This window comes from Amblyraja radiata, chromosome 20, assembly GCF_010909765.2.
Source record: "Amblyraja radiata isolate CabotCenter1 chromosome 20, sAmbRad1.1.pri, whole genome shotgun sequence".
In the NCBI taxonomy this organism is placed as follows: domain Eukaryota; kingdom Metazoa; phylum Chordata; class Chondrichthyes; order Rajiformes; family Rajidae; genus Amblyraja; species Amblyraja radiata.
The window spans coordinates 30,745,764-30,768,809 of NC_045975.1; the positions used below are offsets into that span (position 1 = coordinate 30,745,764).

General features: G+C 42.8%; 1 protein-coding gene across 2 annotated transcripts in view; it reads right to left on the reverse strand.

The window, feature by feature from the left end:
• Nucleotides 1–23,046, reverse strand: part of b4galnt4 (beta-1,4-N-acetyl-galactosaminyltransferase 4) — a 603,648-nt gene that overhangs the window by 10,622 nt on the left and 569,980 nt on the right. For both annotated transcript variants that reach the window (XM_033039185.1, XM_033039186.1), the window contains exon 17: nucleotides 12,511–12,583. In XM_033039185.1, the coding sequence (XP_032895076.1) occupies nucleotides 12,511–12,583 (73 nt within the window). The remainder of the gene's footprint in view (nucleotides 1–12,510; nucleotides 12,584–23,046) is intronic.

The window sequence follows — 23,046 nt, forward strand, 5'->3', positions numbered from 1 at the left end:
AAATGAAATAATTTACAGAGCAGAATAAAATCATATGACTCTCCTGCTGACTACAAGACCTTCAGCTGTGAGTGATTCCCAAATATAGGACCCATAATTACAATTTTATCTTTTTTTACCATTCTGCCATTTCCTTGATGACGGTAGCAGAAAGTTCACAAGATCCATTGTTGATGTATTTACCTCAACGAGACAGAGTGGGCTATTCAGCTTTAGTGAGGGTGAATTGGAGCCTGATCATTTTCCTGCATGTGCACTTTCCATGGAGATCTCTGGCCTTTATGTTGAAAAATAAGAATCCTAATGATTTTCTTTCCTTCTATGTGCCAGGTTCTAAAAGTTACGTTAACACTCTCTGCTCCCTCATCCCAGACCAGGAAATGAATTGAGTAATGAAATCATTACTAGTCTACTGGATGGGGTCAAGACCATATGATATGGGAGCAGTATTAAGCTATTTGGCCCACTCCACCATTTGATCATGGCTGATTTTCTCTTTCAAACCCATTCTCCTGCCTTCTCCCCGTAACCTTTGGCGCCCTTACTAATCAAGAACTTATCAATCTCTGCTTTAAAAATACCCACTGACTTAAGAAATTCCTCATCTCCATTCTGCCAGCAGCAGCCCATCAAGCTGCAGTGACACATTATTTTCTTTGCCTGATGTCTTTATATTATTTTTTCATTGGTTTTCAGACACACCTTTATTTTTGATATGAAATGGTTGCATTGTTCTGCTGATTAACCTCATAGGGCATTTATCCACAATTAACTTCCACTGTTTCCATCAAAACATGCATCTGCTTCTTTTTGTTTTGTGTCACCATGATCTTTCTTCAAAGAACATTCCCCTTTTTGTGCAAAGAACTTTACAGAATTTCCTATTAGCCTCCACAGACTCCTGCCACAACTCAATCTGAAAAAGTGTGTGGATTTAAAGCCCTGTCCCACGGTCCGAGTTCATTCCAAGAACTCTCCAGAGTTTGCCCTGATTCGAACTCGGAGATTTACGGTAATGGCCACTCGTCGGTACTCGGGGCACTAGTGGACATTTTTCAACATGTTGAAAAATCGTCACGAGTCTTCCCGTGCTTACCTGCCATTAGCGAGTCTTCCCGAGTACATGCCATTAGTGTTACGAGCTGCTAAGAGACGTCCCCGAGCTCTGATGTACCCGCTACGTTTATTCTCCGTGCTTACCACGAGTTTGATTTTTTTTAAACTCGGGAGAGCTCTTGGAATGAACTCGTACCGTGGGACAGGTATTATAGTTTCAGTTTCAGTTTAGTTTATTGTCACGTGTACCGAGGGACAGTGAAAATCTTTCGGTGCATGCTGTCCAGTCAGCAGAAATTACTACATTATTACAACCGAGCCATTTACAGTGTATTGATACATAATAAGGGAATAACATTTAGTGCAAGTTAAAACCAGCAAAGTCCGATCAAGGACTTCTCTACCATTTGTAGTTCTGCAAGATTGTTACCTTTCGAAACCAAGATAGAAAGTAAACAATGTCCCAGTAAAACATAGAGGCTGCAGTTCTGGCAACAGGAGTTGCTTCCAGAAGGTGAAAATATTAAAAGAAATTTAACACAATAACCCAGAGCTATCAGCTGCCCATCGTGTGACAGTGACGCCTCATTTTCTTTGAGGGGGAGAAAACGGAAACAAAAGAGATATCAAATTGAAGATCTCGAAGTAAATCCTCGCGGCCACGGGGAGAACGTACAAACTCCATACAGACAGCACCTGTAGTCGGGATTGAACCCAGGTCTCTGGCGCTGAAAGCACTGTTAGGCAGCAACTCCACCGGTGTGCCAATGTGAGGCAGTTTTGTGATGATAGAAAGTTCAATGCAATGCCCCAACACATTATGTCGATGTTTGTTTCTCATTGAACAGAGGCAGGCAAGCAGGATGATTTCCCTGACTGAGGAATCTAGAACTAGATGGGTTTCACAGCCACTTGGGGCAAAGGTGAAGAGACATATCTTCAGCCAAAGATCTTTGGAATTCTCTAGCCTTGGAATGCTGTGGTCATTGATATCATTGAAAATTACATGGTCATTCAACAATATTGTATGGGGCAGCCATTGTCCTATTTAAGAATGAGATATCCCATCCTCGTATATCTCCTAATTCTTTGTGTCATCTCCTTTACGCTAAATTGGTGGGGTGGAAATCTGGCCCTGCACTATTCATGACAAAATATTTTTGCAATGTTCAAATATCGGCCATGCATCATTTAATGTCCCTATGCAAGTCAAACATCATCTACAAATACACAAATCATGCACAAAGCCTAGTAGTTGTTTCTAGAAGTCTACTTGTTGTACCCCAAGTGCACAGTTTTATTTAGTGACTGGATCTTCGTTAAAATCAGTTGCACTATGGAATTGAATTGTGAGGTTGATGTATCTGCGCTACTAAATCCTGACTCACAGTACTATGTTCATATATTGCATCTATAATCCTAAATTCAACATTGCATCCTTAGCCTAGTACGGTACTAGATTCCAAACAGGTTTAGATTAATAATGTAGAACAGTAAGATTTAGTGTATGAATATTACAAGATTTATATGTTGTATACATAATGCCAGATTAATACAGAGCACATACAGACCTATATTCACATTTATAATTGCACAATACAATTCAAATATGCAGACTCTGGAACAACACAATGCCTGCAAAGAATTTGCCACACAGATACAAGTCATTTTGTCCAAATATTCCATACCAGCATTTCTGCACAACATAAATGTCTTCCCATTCTGCTAACATATCTTTCTATTGATTGATTGAAAGATACATATGGAATCAGGTATTTTAGCCCACAGCATCCACCAATGTTCTCCCATTTACTCTAATTCTACATATTCCGCTTTTTGCATTCACTCCCCACACTATAGGGTTAAATTGCAGCCACCAATTAACCTAGAAACCCGCATGTCTTTGGTATGTGGGAGGAAACCAGAGCACCCAGCGGAAACTTGTGCGGGGAGATCGTGCAATCTCCACACAGATAACGCCCAAGGTCAGGATTAAATCAATATAATAATCTAGGCATCCCTTAAATGTATCTGTAGTATTCATCCCAATTAGCACGATCCACAGTTTAACTACACTCTATGTAAAGTTTCTCCCAAAACCCCCACTGGATTTATTAATGACTCTGTATCAAGGTAATATGTTACCAACATTTTTATATAACCAGGATTTAGTAATACAGGTTCTTAAAAAGGAAAGTCAGCAATAATCATCATATGACGAGCCAGAATCAATCTGTAAATGTCTAAATTCACACTCACACAAGCTTTTTAAAACCCACAAGAGTATGAATGAACAATTCTCTCCTACTCAAATGCTTTTGTTTCATTTATGTGCTTAATTTTAATCCTTTTTAATTCAAAGCTATATTTTGCAAGCTGTTTGTAATGGAAATTACTGTGCCTAATTAATATGCTCCTAGACACAAAAATATATGGCTCTAGATTCATACAATGTAAGCACATTTCTGGATTCAAACAATGAATTCATTGTTCGAGGAACATATAGATACATAACTCCTCAATTTATTTAGTTTAGAGATACAGCGTGGAAACAGGTCCTTTGGCAAACCGAGTCTGTGCCTACCAATGATCACCCGTACACTAGTTCTATCTTACACACTACGGACAATTTGCAGAAGGCGATTACTCTGCAAACCTGCATGTCTTTGGAATGTGGGAGAAAACCGGAGCACCCGGAGAAAACTCACCCGGTTACAGGTATAACATACAAACTGTGTACAGACAGCACCAGCAGTCAGGATCGAAAGGGCCTGTCCCACTTTCACGACCTAATTCACAACCTTTTTTACTCGTGGACATTTTTCATCATGCTAGAAAAAATGCTCCGACCTACTTGATGCCACGAGTACCTACGACTAGCATCACGGCCTGCTACGACCTACCTACGACCTTGTGACGACCATGCTGTGAGTATGAGTCAAGAGCAAACTCGGCAGAGGTTGTGAATTAGGTTGTGAAAGTGGGACAGGCCCTTAAGGCAGCAAATCTAATGCTCCAGCACTGTGCCACCTTTATTCATGTGTATATTTAGCAGGACTCGATTGATCCACTGCACCTTTAGCCTTACATTTGCAAAACTAGATTTGCATTGTGTGTAAAAGTCATACTGTACATCTACACTCATTTCTGTAAATCTGTAAAGTACATGCAGTGTTGGATTCTCATTGTGAATCCCCAACAGCAGGTTTATACACTGACAATGATACATTTAGATGATGGGTCTAATGTACTACATTCATATAATGGGCCCACGATGCTAAAATTCAATTCCATTCAACTCATTAAACTAGATTCAACTCACATCCATCATTGAGATTCATACAACGAGAAGCAATATTTCATTTTACACAGTGGATCCACGGCATTAAGTGATCAAGAGATAGTAACAGGAATTAAGTAAGTTGAGTTCCAGGAAAAATATACAACACTTAATGTGATGTTAGTGCACAGGATAATTAGTTGGAGTGTCTGCTGGTCATTTCAGAGATCATTGGTTGTCTGTCATCCAAACAGTGACATTTATTGAGGTTGATTTTGCCTGACTCCTCAGTTCCCAAAGTATTTGTTAGTTTTTAGATCTTTTGCCCTTGATCCTGGATATCTTGATGCACCCTGCAATCCTGCCTTGCGCCTGCATTAGTGATCATTTTACTGCTTCTGGTGAAGGAATACCTGAACATTTAGCTAGTAACAGGACCATGCATGAAAAGACCTTAAAATATTAGAGCAGAATCAGGCCATTCAGCCCATCGAGTCTGCTTTAGGTTTAGGGTTGCAGCATGGAAATAGGTCCTTCGACCCACCGAATCCATGCTGACCAACGATCACCCTTACGCTAGCTCTATCGGAAACACTGGGGACGATTTGTAAAAGCCAATTAACCTACACGTCTTTGGAATGTGGTAGGAAACTGGAGCACCCAGAGAAAACCCACAAGGTCACAAAGGGAATGTGCGAACTCCATACAGACAGCACCTATAGTCAGGATCGAACCCGGGTATCTGGCACTGTAAGGCAGCAACTCTACCGTTGTGCCACTGCTCTGCCAGTTGAATATAGCTGATCTAGTTACCCCTCTCAACCCCATTCTCCTGCCTATTCCCTGTAACCTTTGACTCCCTTACTAATGCTATCCAAAGAAATCCTATCCATTCCCATCAAACCTCCAAACACCATCATGTCTTATCGAGGCTCCTCCAGCACGGTGCCTAGAATATCATTCATCATTTAATTGAGATTTAGGGCATGTTCCCATGTTGCTGTTTAATTTCCTGAAACATTGCAATATAATATGATCCTTTCTTACACAAGCATCGTCAGGGTAACTGAGACAGTTCTCAATCTACCCAATTTAATTTTCAATATATAAAGAGATAATCGAGATCTCAAACCTAGAAATTAAAAGCAGCCAACACAATGACAAGCACACTCCCTGTTATGAATGACCTTTAGAAGGGGACAATTTTATGAAAAATAACTGGCATAAAATACTTGGCAATACTTTTAAGTTGTATGGGTGGAGAGAAGAAATGCATTTCTTTTCATTGTTATCTCTATTCATAAATATTGCCCATATCCTTTTCATGGGCATTCTGATGAAAGATATGCCATGACAGTATTCCATTAAACCTAAAAATACACTCACCAGTCCAAGAGAGAAACAAATACCTTCATGATGTGGGTGATAGCAGATCAGAATCTGAAGGCACTATTTTTCAGACTGAGAAGCTGATTTCAAGAATTAGACCCAAGGACACTGTTGAATTTGATTATTGGAAGAAGGAGTATGAAACGATGTGTTAACAAAAGTGCTGTCTGTTTGGAGTTTGTATGTTCTCAACATGACTGCGTGGGTTTTCTCCGAGATCTTCGGTTTCCTCCCACACTCCAAAGACATACAGGTTTGTAGGTTAATTGGCTTGGTAACAATTGTCCCTAGTGTGTGTAGGATAGTGTTAATGTGTGGGGTTGCTGGTCGGTGCGGACTCGGTGGGCCAAAGGGCTTGTTTCCATGCTGTATCGCTAAACAAAACTAAACTAAACAAGGTACCAGCTGGATTTTAACGTCCCATGGATCCCACGAGAGAAATAAATGAGGGGAATAATGATTCCTGGAGAATATGGTAATTTCTAATTAAAGGTTTCTTCTTGAATATTATTGTTCAGGTAAATACATCCAAAATTAGAATATAGACACAAAGTGCTGGAGATACTCAACTGGTCAGGTAGCGTCTCTCGAGAAAAAGAATGGATGACATGTTGGGTCGGGACCTTTTTTCTGACCCTTCTAGCCTATCTATGCCTCTCATAATTTTATATACTTTTATCAGGTCTCCTCTTAACCTCAAGTTTGTCCAGCCTCTCCTTTTGGCTAATACCATCTAATCCAGGCAGCATCTTGGTAAACCTCATCTGCACCTTCTCCTAAACCTTCACGCCCTTCCTGTACCCTGGCACCCACACCTGCACACAATACTCAAATCAAGAATCAGTCTGATTCGTGAGTCTGAAGAAGGGTCTCGGCCCAAAACATCATCCATTACTTCTCTCCAGAGATGCTGCCTGTCCCGCTGAGTTACTCCAGCATTTTGTGTCTATCTTCAGTTTAATCCAGCATCTGCTGTTCCTTCCTGCACATTAAGACTCAGTGTTTCATTGTCATGCACTGACAACGAAACACTGATATTCCTACTAGCTGCAGCTTAATGGACCCATTAACTTAATAACACACAAATAATTATATAATAATAAAGGTAATAAATAACTGTAATACTGGGTGACTACAGGAGCCCAGCCAAGAATGAGACGAAAATGAGTTGTGTGAACGAAATGGTGTTTATTATGGTGCTTCCAACTAACCATGTGACCGGGTATGACCTGACCTTAAATACCCCGGGTCAGACCCCATGACCCAACGCCTCCCACTCCGAGACGCTCAACTCCTCCCCCCTGAGCTGAGGGGTCGCTAGCCACTAGGTACCGCCACATTCCATTATTTTGCAAGTGACCCAGTTTGACCACAGCATCAGTTGCAATGATGTTTGAGAGCTTCAATTTTATCGCAAATATCTCCTCAGTTCCTTGGAATATGCAGCATTTAGCAAATAGTGCTTTATTTGTCACATGTGCAACTACGCAGTGAAATACCATTTGCATATTTACACATGCAGGCACGGCCATATTTTGGTGCCATTTCCAAACTTCCGGTCAGCCCGCGAGCTCGGTCTATTGGAGCGGTTCCCGACCAAGGTCCCAACCTAACCTTCCTCCTTCGCCTTTGATCAGATCCGGCCCATGAATCGACGTCCCTCTTCTCATCCAGCCATCTTTGAGTCCTGGGGGGAGCCTCCTGCAGCCGACCTTGAAGGCACTGGAGGTAATACCCTGGTTCACCCTCCAGGCTCTTGCACCTCATGTCTGATGTCTCCAGCGGCTCCCTCCCGGTAACTCGGGAAGGCATCTGCCTCGAGAAGGCCTTCATTATTTGCTACTTTGAGTAGCCCAGACATTGTATTGTGCAGCCAACCTCATTAAAGTATAATGGACAGACCTATATTCGTGGACACAAAAGCATTCTGTTCTATTTTGCCATAATATCTCACACAATTGGTAAAAGGCTGCAGTTCAAGGAAGTTCACCTTCTGCTGCTTGTGCACATGCAAAACAAAAATGGTGCTTTCACTCATTAAGGTATCAGGGGAAAGTCTATTTGTTGATTCCACTGAGATATTGTCTGTACATTTAAGGTGAATTCTAAAATAACAAGCTGCCCACCTTCCTTCCACAATCTATTCCTAAGCGCAAAATAAAAATTGCAACAGTCTATTTCCTTGCCTGACAGATGTTAAGTCGACATTATTCAAGGTTCCAGGTTGCTTTCTCTGAATCGTACAATTTCATGCTCACTCTGCCTCTTTATCGAACCAAATTACTTGCTGCTTTCTGTCCAAGTGAGTTGGAATTAGATTTATGTTGGGTGATATGCCTTAATGTGCCCTTCAATATTGCCGAGAGTGCCGTGGAAGGATGCTGTAATATTCTGAGGCTGTTCAAAACTCACCTTTGCATCAGACCCTGAAGTGAGATCCCACATCCTCTCCAATGAAGGCTGCATTCTCCAACTCTGGAGCAAAGATCCTATAGCAAGCAAGATAGTGCACTCCTGCTAAAACCAATGAGCTGATGTGTGGTACGCTACGGAGCAGAACGTCAGCCTTTTCTTCGGCAGTGTAATCAGCGTTGCGGGGGAACAGTTTGTGTGTGTCATATAGTGTTAGACCCATTATTCATTATCCATTCTGTTATTTCATAATTCTCCTATTTTTTGTTAATGATTAATATGTCAATAAATTATAATTCTGTTAATATTCTTTTTTTAATTTTTTTTAAATTTTCTTTTTTTTCAGTTTAAAAAAAAAAGTATTTTTAATGGCTTATATGCAGTGTTTGAGTTGATGTTTGTATTAAACTTGCACTATAGTATCTTGCTTTACGATCTTTGCTTTGGATAGGAGTGCGGAAACCCCAAGCCGGTTACGAAAATGGGGCCGAAGATTACCCATGAATCTGCCCATGACCCTACTATGTCTTTTTCATCGAGTGGGCTATCTTGCTTGCTATAGGATATTTGCTCTGGAGCACCTCCTGAATCTGCCCCTGCTTCCACTTATCAATGCCTTTGTTACCATCAGTCCTGGCTATTCCAACACTCTCGTAGTCAGCCACAACCTGCAATCTTTCAACTCCCAGCCCAGCAAAGGGAGGGTGTCGGTGGTTTGGTGATAGGGGGATGAGAGGCAACAAGACGTGAGGAGAGAAGGGAAATTGGGGGCAAGGAGAAGGGGCTTTTGTGGTGTAGGAGTGAGATGTGGGAGAGCAGTGTCACAGAAAGAGCAGGAGCGCAGAGAGAAGGTGAGCAGGGCACAAGGGGTAGATACGGGGGAACGGGATGCAGAGAGAATGGGAAATAAAGATGCAGGAAGAGAAGGGGCGGTAGAACAAGGGGGTCTGTAGGGGCAGGATGAAGGGAAAGAGGGACGTGTGGGTAGTTTTTCGAGGGGCACGCAGGGGACACTTCGAGCGGGGGAAGGGGGAGCGAGTGAGAGTCCAGAGGTGTGGCTTACCAAATCCCTGGTAGTAGCATTGCAGATTAATGAGGTTCTACAGAAGCAAGTAAAGTATTCATGAAGGGTTGGATCTGAGGCTGCAGAGAAGCGGAGAAGTCTCTGAGAGATATAGACAGGGTAGGTGTTTGAGGAAGATCATAACAGATGGAATGCAATGTGTAAAATAAGTGATAGGAGCAGAATTAGGCCAATTGCCCTATCAAGCCATGGCTGATCTATCACTCCCTCCTAACCCCATTCTCCTGCCTTCTTACCATAACCCTGACACCCGAACTAATCAAGAATCTATCTATATTTGCCGTAAAAATATCCATTGACTTGGCCTCCACAGCCTTCTGTGGCAATGAATTCCACAGATTCACCACCTCACCAAAATGTGAGGCTATCCATTTTGGTTGATAAAAGTAGAAAGGCAAAAGATTGGAAATATATCAGTGTTTAAAGGTACCTGGGTGCCCTTGTTGATGAATGAATGAAAGTTAATATGCAAGTTCAACAAGCAACTAAGAAGAAAAGCAATACGTTGGCCTTTATTGCAAAAGGATTTCAGTACAAGGATAGAGATATCTTGCTTCAATTGTTCAGAGCAAGCTGCTTCGGGAACATAATGTACAGGTTTGATCTTCCTGCTCAAGTTAAAATATTCTTGAGAAGGAACATAGCAAAAGCCTAACAGATTGATTCCCTTGTAGTGTGACGAGAATTAGGCAGGCGCAATCTGTACTCTCCAGTTAGAGTTAGAAGAACTCATGAGGCGATCTAATTTAATGATACAAAGGTTTTTTAAGGGTCTTGGCAGGGTGGAAGCAGAAACAATGTTTATCTCAATTAGAATGTTTGAGGCGAAGTGTCACCCCCCACCTCAAAGAATTGTTAGCTATTCTGGAAAGAGTAATTGAGATGTACAGTACAGAAACGGCCCCTTGGACACCACTTCATTGCCAACCGTTTTGCTAATCCCATTTGGCCACATTAGGTCCATATCCTTCCATACCCTGTCAGACACAAATCATTACACTGAAGAGACATTTAGATGGGCAACATCCTCGAGGCAGATATCAACCACTCTGCGCATGAAAAACATTCCCCTCAGGTCCTTCCTCTCACTTTAAGCCTATATCCTCTTGTTTTTGATGCCCATACTATGGGAAAAAGATTGTGACAATCTACCATATCTATGTGTAGGAAGGAACTGCAGATGCTGATTTACGCCGAAGATAGGCACTAAATGCTGGAGTAACTCAGTGGGACAGGCAGAATCTCTGGAAATAATCTAGTGATGCTGCATGTCCTGCTGAGTTACACCAGGATTTTGTGTCCATCTACCTCTTATAATGTTATATTCCTCAATCAGGTCACCCCTCAGCCACCTTTACTCCAGGGAAAACAAGCCCAACGTTACCAAACCCTCCTCATTACTAAAATCCTCCCATAACTAAAGTCCCTTAATCCAGGCAAATTCCTGGTGGATCTCCTCAGAACTTTCTCGAACTCAATCTCATGCTTCGTGCAGTGAACAGAGTGGCACACAATATCCAAATGCAGCCTCACCTGTGTTTCACAATGCTGCAACATAATGCCCCACCTGCTATTTGCAAACTCACAAATCATAGTTCCTACATTCACATCCAACCATTAATAATGTCACAAACAACACAGGTCAAAGATATCCAATCAAAAAAGTCTCCCTTTACTACCATATGCCTCCTGGCAACAAGGCAATTTTGGATTGAATTAGTCAGTTCTCCTTGGATTCCACCGTCTGCACTGGTGAACCATGGGGACCTGCCAAATGCTTTATTTATGTTCACATCAACAACGATCTGCAGTCCTCAATCATCAATCTAAGGGGTAGAAAGCTAGAAACGAGTTTGAGGGGACCCCGCCTGGCAAGTGAGAGATAAGTGATAAGTAATAAGTTTATGTTCTAGGAGCAGAATTAGGCCATTCGGCCCATTAAGTTCACTCTGCCATTCAATAATGGCTGATCTATCTTTCCCTCTCAACCCCATTCTCCTGCCTTCTCCCCATAACCCCTGACACTCTTACTAATCAAGAATCTATCAATCTCCACCTTAAATATATCCATTGACTTGTCCTTCACAGCCGTCCGTGGCAATGTGCTAGGTGGATACATGTGGTGGTGGGGGGTGGGAAGGATACTAAAGAGTGTCAGATAAGGAGAGGAGTGAAATGTTAAGCCAGAGGGAGAAATATGGGTGGAAAGGGAAAGAGGGAAAGATAGAAAGATTCCGGATTGGCAAGGGGGGAAAAATAACTGTGGTTAGATAGAAATGGGGAGTTGAGGATACAACCTTAATGCTATAGCCATGATCTTGTAAAGTGGCAAAGTAGGCTTGTGCGGCTGAGTTTGTTACTACAGCTACTTTGTATGCTTCACCTGTTCATATCAGCTGGTGACCATATGGATCAATATCACTTCATATTTATCATTGATTACTCCGATCGTTTCCTAACCGCTGACAAGTGGCTTTACATCTGTAGCAATCAATGCAGGAAACTGTCCTGAGTAGACACAAGGAACTGCAGATACTGGTTAAAATACAAAAAAGACATCAAGTGTTAGAGTAACAATGGGTCAGATGACATCTCTGGAGAATATGGATAGGTGACGTTTCAGGTCGGGACCGTTCTTCAGCCGGCATGGAGTATCAGCTGTTCCTTGTGTCTTTTATTTGTATTATAACTAGCCTCTACAGTTCCTTGTGGTCTGAAGGGTTCAGATCCGAATTATCACCTATCCATATTCTCCAGAGATGCTGACTGACCTGCTGATTTACTCCGGCACTTTGTCTTTTTTTTTTTGCGCGACCATTTTGAGTCTCATTCACTCAGGTGTGAGGTCTCCAGCAACCGTGGATTATCTTTGACTAATTTCCACATTTGCCCATATGTCCTGGGTCACAATCTAAGTTTAAAAGCTCCTTCGTCCAATCTATTTAGCATTGTACCAAGGTAATGAGGTTATTTCTCATTTACCTTCATTCACATGGAAGTGTTGCAGGAGGTAATGCAAGTTAAATGAAGGTCACTGGATCGATAGTAATTCTTTACCAATTGACTATGCCAGCCAGGAAGGAAATTAATAACAGCCTATTATCATTAGAATATTTTATATACTAATCTTAGACTATAACGCATCACATAGGAGAAAAATTACACTGTTCTGATGGGATTTTCATTAATCTATGTTGCATGAAGCCTTGGCTGCGGCAATGAAACTGTCAAGTTGAAGTGAAATATATCTGAAACTCCATTGCATTTTCCGTTAAAGATGAGCACTCACCTCTATTGCATCTGCCCCAGCCTGAAGCCCAGCTGAACGCTCAAAGCTCCCTGTGCGTTTCAAATATTGATACCTGCAAAGAAATTGAGACACTGTGATCATAAGGTGGTTTATATCGAGTAATCTTCCACATTTCAAGTAACCTTTGTGACCTGCCTTTCATAGCCGACAGGTTACATCTTAGCAGCACTCAAGTAGCAAAGATGTGGCTTAACCAATCGATAGAACAGACAGGAACAGAATTTCAAGGAAACCTCGATCTTGCGGACTAGGGATGATGGTTTTGGTCATCATATTGCAAAGTGCAGAAACTTCGATCCAGACCTGAGTTGGTTGTTGCATACGGATGTGAGGTATTGGGTCACATACAATATATACAGGGTGAAGATACACACAATGTATCTTTGTTCTTTATTGAGCACAAAAATCCAGGTCCAAGTTCCAATAATGTCAACTTACATTTATATGTTGAAAACATATAAATGAGAGTGGAATAGGCATATTCACAATATAAGAATAAGAATAAGAGCAAAGAGGTCCTTCTGCAGTTGTATAGAGCCCTAGTGAGACCACACCTGGAATATTGTGTGCAGTTTTGGTCCCCTAATTTGAGGAAGGACATTCTTGCTATTGCGGGAGTGCAGCATAGGTTTACAAGGTTAATTGCCGGGATGGCGGGACTGAGAGAATGGAGCGGCTGGGCTTGTATACTTTGGAGTTCAGAAGGATGAGAGGATATCTTATTGAAACATATAAGATTATTAAGGGTTTGGACGTGCTCGAGGCAAGAAACATGTTCCCGATGTTGGGGGAGTCCAGAACCAGGGGCCACAGTTTAAGAATAAGGGGTAAGTCATTTAGAACAGAGACGAGGAAACACTTTTTCACACAGAGAGTTGTGAGTGTGGAATTCTCTGCCTCAGAGGGCGGTGGAGGCCGGTTCTCTGGATACTTTCAAGAGTGAGCTAGATAGAGCTCTTAAAGATAGCGGAGTCAGGGGATATGAGGAGAAGGCAGGAACGGGGTACTGATTGGGGATGATCAGCCATGATCACATTGAATGGCGGTGCTGGCTCGAAGGGCTGAATGTCCTACTCCTGCACCTATTGTCTATTGTCTAATGCAAGGAAAATATGAGGTGTAGTCCATTCAACTTTAAAGCCTGCCCTGGCATTCAAAAAGATCTTGGCGGATCTAGGCTGGCCTCAACTCCACTTCTGTGTCAGCTGTGTCAGCTCAACCCTTGATTCCTTGACCTTTCAAATATTTATTCATCTCCGCCTCACATACAACTTATGAACTGTCCTCCACTACCCTCGTGGGCAGAGTGTTGCAGAGATTCACTGTCTTCAGAAAGTTGTTCTCCATCTCAGTTTTAAATAACTGGCCCATGTTTTGCAATTACGTCTCCTTGTACGTAACTTCCAACTGGTGGAAACATTTCAACATTTGCCCTGTTCAGCCCCCTCAGGAATAGCCCCTACAGTCTGAAGAAGGGTCCCGACCTGAAACGTCACCTATCCATGTTCTCCAGAGATGCTGCCTAACCCGCTGAGTTACTCCAGCATTTTGTGTCTCCCCTTAGAATCCTGTGTGTTTGAATAGGGTCACCCCCTCATTCGTCTAAACTCTAGGCTACGCAAATCCAAACTGTCTCACCAGGGTGCTCCTCAAGGATCCCCTTCATTACTCCTTTTACACCCATGACTATGCAACTTTGTACAAATCTAATTCAATTTACAAATTCACGGACGACACCATCATTGTGTGCCCTTCGAGCCGAATGGCCTAATTCTGCACCTATTTTCTATGTTTCTATGTTTCTATGCCATTTGCCTTAATTTCCACTTGTTGGAGTTGCCCACTAACCTTTTTATGCACCTTAGTTCCCCTGAATTTTACTCGTTTGCAATCTCTTTCCATTTAGATAATGATCTGCCTTTTGATTTCTCTTACTGAAGTGCATAACCTCACACGAAGTTCCATTTGCAGGTTGTCACCCAGCCACTCAATATATGTCCAATTGCAGAATCAATATCCTCATCACAACATGCCCTCCCACCTATTCATACATCATCGACAATCTTGGAAACCTTGCATTTTGTTCCCTCCTCTGGGTCATTAATGTAAACTGATGGCCAAGAACCAATTACAACTGGTGTAACCCATTATGTACACCTCTCCACCCTGAAAATGACCCATTGATTCTAAGGAAAGATACATGGATATCCATGTTCTCCAGGGAAGCTGCCTGACCCGTTGAGTTACTCCAGCATTTTGTGTCTTTCCTTGATAGCATCTGCAGTTCTTTTTTTCTAAGCAGTGATTCTAACTTTGTTTTCTATGCGATGGCCTGCTTAAAATTTATTTTAAAATTAAAATTTTAGCTTTACATTTGCAGAACTAGGTTTAAATTATGTGTAAAAAGCATTGTGCCGCCCAAATCTATGTTTTTAAATCTCAATTCTATGCACCCCCAGTCTCTAAGGTGGTACCTCGGCAAATGCCTTTTGAAAATGTAAATACACTATATCATAAGGTTCCCCTGCAATAATTCTCCTCATCACTTCCCAAGGCTATTCATAGGAGTGTTATCTAATACAACATCAGGATAGATTATCAAAATCTTTGTCATAGAGGTCGGGAAGTTTATGGAGTCATAGAGTCATAGAGTGATACAGTGTGGAAACAGGCCCTTAGGCATACCTTGCCCACTCCGGCCAACATGTCCCAGCTACACTAGTACCACCTGCCCGCATTTGGTCCATATTCCTCCAAACCTGTCCTATCCATGTACCTGTCCAATTGTTTCTTAAATATTGGGATAGACCCAGCCTTCTCGGAGAGCTTGTTCCATACACTCACCACCCTTTGTGTGAAAATGTGACCCCTCATTCCTATTAAATCTTTTCCTCTTTAGAAGGGATTTGCAGAGTTAAGAACTGAGTATATCCCAGTTTACCGTAGTGTTGTGATTAAATTCAGGAATGACCATGAGGCCATGACTGGAGATGTGCTGATATGTTGCAAGCAGAGAAGTCAAGGAGGACAAGGAGGGTTGAGTGACCTGGGTCACAATTGCCCAGGGCACCATTAAGTGGGTTTGATTAGAGATGTTTCAATACCACTCCCTCCCCCCACCAAGGAATTCAACCAAGAAGCACAGCGTAAGATGGACCAAATGGGGTTTCAGAACATTGAAGAGGATAGGAGGCACCTCTCTACACCACTGTGGGACTGCTGCACTGAAAGGGTCTTATTATATGAATAAGATCTTAAATGGAGGCCCCTTTCATCTGCACATAAAATATCTTATAAGAATATTTCGAAGAAGATCATGGGGATTACGCCTGGTATCAGAGCAATCATTTACCACTAAACCAATGTCACTGTTACCTGGTTACCTGATTGGTGTCATATTTCCAGGTGGGAGCCCGCTGGGCATGGATAACCTGGCACTTTTCCACCTTTGTGAAGGGGCGGCATCAAAATAATCAACTGCACAGCACACTGGCCTGATCATAGATGAGAAAGGAAGCATGCGTTTGAATATTGCAAAGGCACGATACAAACACATGATTCCTTTCTCATCTCTGCCTTCTGCTAAAAATCACTTCAGTCTGTGGGATTGCTTCAGGTTTCCCGCATAGCTTCAGCAAGTGCACTTCAAAGTTAATGAAGTGGCCACAAACATCTGACATATTCTCTCAAAGCCGGCAGTGTGTAATATAATTACACTGCCTCATTCCTCTTCCCTTATAGACCCATTTTAATCAGGTTTATTGATTATGTACCATCTCGGCGACCACAAACCAGCCTGCATTTACAATGTGCTCGAGTATAAAACCCAAGGGGTTTAATAGGGTTGTCATCAAATTAAAATAAACCAAATTTGGTGGCAGGCGACATTTAGTGCCATCAGGACTGTTGACTGAAGGTTTGCTATAATGGCAGGATTTTAAGGATCATCCTAAATGATGGGGGGGATGGGAGGGGGGAGGGTGGAAACAGGACAGAGAACAATGGGGAGGGGGCAGAGAGTGAGGGGGAGGGCAAAGAGAGGGAAGGGGTGGTGTAGAGTGAGCGAGGGGGGAGGTGCAGAGAGAGCAAGGGGTAAGCGCAGAGGGAGTGAGGGCGAGGTGCAGAGAGAGTGCGAGGGAGGTGCAGAGAGCGCAAGTGGATAGTGCAGGGAGAACAAGGGGGAGGTGCAGAGAGAAAGGGAGGGGGAGGTGCAGGGTGAAAGGTAGGGGATGGAGCACAGAGAGAGAGAAAGAGGAGGACGCAGAGAGACTGAGGAGTGAGTATGTTGTCTGTAATTTCTAAAATGGCCAGTTCGATATCACTGAACACAAATTCAATTCCTCTTTTAGTGTTTAGCATTAGCTCCCTGGTCCAAACACGCTTTTTAAGATTTAAGCAATTTATGATGTGCTCTCCTTCACATTGGAAGAGAATATGCAGATTGGGTAACAGTTGGAGTGGCGCGGGGGGGGGTTACCATTCTCTATCTACATATACTATATGGAGTCCGTAAGCTTGACCCTGAATTTATGACCGTCCATCCCTTTAACTTTCCATTGCACTGCAACGTGGACCTCCTTGTCTTTGGCCTCCCACATTGTGTTAATAAGATCCAAAATAAGCTGAAGAAGAAGTACCTTTGCCGAGGAAAGTTTGGAGATGGACCATCATATGCAAGAACAATGGAGTCAAAAGCAGGAGATTAATGATGGTGGTGGAGCAGGGACCATAAGACATAGGAGCAGAATTGGACCATTCAGCCTATCAATTTACTCCACCATTCATTCATGGCTGATCCATTTTACACTTTCAACCCATTCTTCTGCCTTCTCCCTGTAAACTTTGATGTTCTTACTAATCAAGAACCTATCAATCACTACTTTAAAAATACCTAATGTCTGTGACAATGAAGTCCACAGATTCACCACCTTCTGGCTAAAGAAATTCCTTCTCATCTCCATTCTAAAGGTACGTTCTTTTACTCTGAGACTGTGCCCTCTGGTTTTAGACACTGCCATTACTGGAAACATCCTTTTCACTGTTGACTTGCTCTAGGCCTTTCAGTATCCTGTAGCTTTCAATAAGATCCCCCTCTCACCCTCCTAAACTCCAACGAGTACAGACCCTGAGCACAGGACCATCAGCAATATGGCCTAAAGATGGTCCCAGAAAAGAAAGTTAGCTGGGTACTTATCAATTAAAAGCGGGTCATTTCAATGACAGGCACAAGATGAGTTTGGAGAGAAATGCAGGATATGAGAGGTTTAATCCAGAGACAGATTATTTCAGAGGTAGAGAATTAGGAAATGAGAGGTTTAATCCAGCAGGCATGGGGAAAGGCTAAGCAGCGGCAGAAGTATTTGAATAAACTAATTGCTCATTTCTATCTGATATACTGGCTCCATTTTGATTTTGAACATTCCAACTTTTGCTATCCTGCACTTGACATCGAGGAGTTTATAGAAGCTTGGACTGTGGGGTGAGGCGGACTTCATATTGTTTTCCTTGCTGATATTCTAATGCTGATATACTACTTTCCTCCAATTCTTCACCCTATTCCAAAAATAACATGCATTTTTTTTACCAGTCACAACCAATACAAACATTATCCCGTCAAGCAGTTATACTAGAAACAAAAAAAAAGTGAATTTCTATTTACAATTTAAAACATCCAGATTGCAATAAATAATTTCAACTTCGGAAAACCCCTAGAAAGAACGAGTGTATTCCTGTGGCATTTAAGATTCAAAGTATTCAATATGTAAAAGGTAATGGTATGAACTTTAGGCTCCCCTAATCCCATCTCTCTCTTTCTCTCCCCTTCTCTCTCCTTCTCTCCCCTTCTCTCCCCTTCTCTCCCCTTCACTCCCCCCCCCCCCTGTTTCTAGGGGGGGGGGAGTGAAGGGGAGAGAAGGAGAGAGGTGGGGAGAGAAGGGGAGTGAAGGGGAGAGAAGGAGAGAGAAGGGGAGAGAAGGGGAGAGAAGGGGAGAGAAAGAGAGAGATGGGATTCAGAAGGGGAGAGAAGGGGGAGAGAAGGGGGGGGGAGAAGGGGAGGAGAAGGGGAGAGAAGGGGGGAGAAGGAGTGGAGACACTTTTAAGAAGTTTAACAAGTTTAGCGGGCATTTTACCTACCGGTAGGTCTTCCTAGGTCGTGAAACTCCAGTGAGCCAATTAAAATGGCCGGAAGGAGATTGCCTACGGCTGCCCTCGACTGCCTGTAAGTAAATGTCGACGCCACTCCACTCCACTACAAGTGAAAAAGACCCATTGCCGACCAAACTTTACTCGCGGAAAATTTTTCAACATGCTGTAAAATTTTCCGCGACCTTGCAGAGGCCGCGAGTAGGCGGGAACTTCCCTCGAGCATGAAGGAGAGTTCCAGCCACCTCATACGATCTCCTAGGACCTCGTGTCGACCATGCTGCGAGTTTGAGTCCAGGGCAAACTCTTCTAAACTCACAGCTTAGGTCACCCAAGTGGGACAGACCCTTTAAAACTTCATTGTGACTAATTACTCCTTCAAGTAGAAACAAAGAACTGCAGATGCCAAAGATAGACACAAAGTGCTGGACTAACTCCCCCTGAGTATGACCGCCTTTAGGTCATATTGCTGATGGTCAGGCAGAATCTCTGGGGAAAAAGGATGGGTAACGTTTTAAGTCAGGTCCCTTCTTCAGTCTGAAATTATTGAGATGCTGTTGAGCAATAGAACGTCAGAAAGGTATGGCCTGAAAAAGGACCACTGGCCGCATGCGAGTGGCAAAAATATGCCAATTACCCATTTGGTTAAGACATATCACTGTTCTGGATTTGAGTTTCAGATAAAACCTTCTATCTTTATCACGATCCTGTATTAAGATAGCCCTTTCCTTCTGCTAATCAGATCTAATCCAGCATCGTCAAGCTTTTTTGGCAGCAGTTCTAATCAGATAATTTCTACGTAAATTCAGGCCCCATATTAAGTTACTTTGAATCCCTCTCTAATATATATCAATGCCATTAAAAAACCCATGGTAGATTCAAGATTAGACCAATTACTGACCACTGTGGTTTCTTTCTGCTGAGTAGTCCCTTGGTATTGAGGATGATTTACTTCCATTCCTATTTTATGGGTTCCAGATGGCAGATGAGGGAAGGTGGGACCTGCAGACTCTTCCACAGATAGGACCGAATGGGCAGTACATACCTTCTGCCACTCAAACAAGGCATCTGTGAAGCTCCTGGCACTTGCTTAGTATTAATATTATTTGCATTTTAACCTTCTTGATTTTGCAATGACATGAACGTTCCTAACATGTGATACTGAGCCCAGACTTGCATCCATTCCGAGAGCTAACTGTAAGCTTGCACACAAATATATTCTGGGGAGGAAGATTAAGTCTGACAACAGGACAGAAGGTCACTGAGAGGTGTGTCAATACGGCAGTATCGTGGCGCAGCTGCTACCTCATGGCACCAGAGACGGGTTCGATCCTGACCTCTGGTGCTGCCTGGTGGAGTTTGCACGTTCTCCCTGTGGCAGAAGCACAGTGGTAGAGTTGCTGCCTTACAGTGCCAGGTTTCTGGGTTCGATTGAATACCAGTGTTATAAGGTCATAAGGAATAGTAGAATTAGGCCATTCGGCCCATCAAGTCTACTCCGCCATTCAATCATGGCTGATTTATCTCTCCCTCCTAACCCCATTCTCCTGCCTTCACCCCATAACCTCTGACACCTGTACCAATCAAGAATGTATCTATCTCTGCCTTAAATATATCCACTGACTTGGCCTCCACAACCTTCTGTGGCAAGAATTCCACAGATTCACCACCCTCTGACTAAATAAATTTCTCCTCATCTTCTTCCTAAAAGAATGTCCTTTAATTTTGAGGCTATGACCTCTAGTCCTAGAATTTCCCACAAGTGGAAACATCCTCTCCACATCCACTTTATACAAGCCTTTCACTATTCTGTACGCTGTATTGAGGTCCGCCCTAATTTTTCTAAGCTCCAGCGAGTACAGGCCTGGTGCTGGCAAACGCTCATCATAGGTTAACCTATTCATTCCTGGGATCATGCTTGTAAACCTCCTCTGTACCCTCTCCAGAGCAAGCACATCCTTCCTCAGATATGGTGCCCAAAATTGCTCATAATATTCCAAATGCTGCCTGACCAGCACCTTATAGAGCCTCAACATTACATCCCTGTTTTTGTATACAAACCCTCTTGAAATAAATCCTAGCATTGAATTTGCTTTCATTACTACCGATTCGACTTGCAGATTAACTTTTTGGGAATCCTGCACCAGCACTCCCAAGTCCCTTTGCACCTCCGATTCTGGACCCCATTTGGAAAATAGTCTACTCCTTTATTCCTACTACCAAAATGCATGACTCCACACTTTGCTGCACTATATTCCATCTGCCACTTCTCTGCCCACACTCCCAACCTGTTCAAGTCCTGCAGAGGCCCTGCTTTCTCTACACTACCTGCCCCTCCACCTATTTTTGTATCATCTGCAAACGTTGCCACAAGCCTTCACTCCCCTCATCTAAATCAATAATATACTGTACAACGTGAAGAGTAGTGGCCCAGCACCGATCCTTGCGGAACTCCACTAGTCACTGTCAGCCAACCAGAAAAAGCCCATGCTAGCATCTGCCCTTTGATGCCATGGGCTCTCATCGTCCTAAGCAACCTAACGGTGGCACCCTATCAAAGGTTTTCTGAAAATCTGTAAACAACATCTACTGACTCTCCTTTGTCTGTCCTGCTATTTACTTCTTCAAAGAATTCCAGCTAATTTGTCGAGCAAGATCCTCCCCTTCACAAAGCCATGCTGACTTCGGCCTATTTTATCGTGAACTTCTAAGTGCTCCATAATCTCATCCTTAATTATGGACTCTAAAATCTTACCAACCGCTGAAGTCAGAGTAACCGGCCTATAGTTCCCACTATTCTGCCTTGCTCCCTTCTTGTGCAGCGGGGTAATATTGGCAAATCCCCAATCATCTGGGACCATCTGACTCTAGTGATTCCTGAAATATCACTATCAATGTCACAATCACTAAAGCCACCTCTTTCAGAACCCTAGGGTGCAGTCCATCCGGCCCAGGTGACTTATCCACCTTCAGCAAGCACCTTCTCCATAGTAAAAGCCGCTCCACTAACTTCCACCCCCTGACTCTCTTGAATTTCAGGCACGTTGCTGGTGTCTTCCATTGTGAAGTCTGATGCAAAAAAGTTATTCAACTCCTCTGGCATTTCTTTATTCCCCATTATCACTTCTCCTGCATCATTCTCCAGCGGTTCAACGTACACTCTTGCTTCTTTCTTGCTCTTTATATAACTGAAGAAACCCTTGCCCTTCAATCTGCTGTCTGTACGGAGTTTGTACGTTCTCCCTGTGACTGCGTGAGTTTTTTCCAATTTCCTCTCACGCTCCAAAAAGACGTAGAGGTTTGTAGGTTAATTGGCATCGGTATATTATTCTTACTGCGTAGGATAGTGCGAGTGTTTGGGGTGATCGATGGTCAGAGCGGACACGGTGGGCTTAAGGGGCTGTTCCCACACTGTATCTCTAAAGTAAAGATGGGTTTCCTTTGGGTGCTGCTGTTACTGAAGGGCCTATTTCCGTGTTGCATCTTTCAATCAATCAATGTTCTGGAATGACTTCTTTACTAATTGGTGCACAATGAAACTCTCCCCTAATGTAGAATATTACATTGAAAAATGTGGCGCACAATGGCTGATATTGCACTGCTTTCATTGTGTGCATAGTTATTGAGTGTAAGTGAGTAAAATTGGTTCCACAACAATTGATCCAGCTCCACAGAATTTGTGCTGGATCTTGCATTTAATGCACAGTACGCAGAGTAATTAATTTGTCAGCTTGGTTTCACTCTGACAACCCTAGGGAAAATTTAGTTATAGCCTCTGGGGCATGAGTTCTACTTATAATTCCCTGCGAACATTTCTGAAATGAACCTGGAGCTGGGAGCTGAAGCAAGTTACTGTGTAATGTGACTGCTGTTCACCTGGCAAATTAGTTCTGTATACAACTGCATGTGACATGTAGAGACCTTTAAAAGTCAACGGGAAGGTTTTTTGAACCGAGGAAGAGTGAAAGCGTGCAGGCGCTCCTCACTTTATATTGGCACTTTGATGTTTTAAGTGCCACACCATCTGTTGAATCTGTGATTAGCCACACGATGAATTCTTAACTGCAGGGTGTTTCCAGAGATGATAAGCACTCTCACGGCAATTGCGCTTCCAAAAAACAAAATGGCAGAATTCCTGATCTTCCCTTGACAGACTCCAGACACTTTCAAGCCCAGCATTCCCGCAGCTGATTACTGGAGTTCAGTTCCACCAGTCTCCTTTGCTCCTATTGACTCCTGTTGCACCATGCACTTTGTTGCAATTGGTCAGTTTTAACAAGCAACTAATGTTTAGGTGTTCAGCAGCCTTGCAGTAAAATGATGCAAAGAACAAGGAGAGTTGAATTGAGTTTAATGTCACGTGTACCGAGGTAC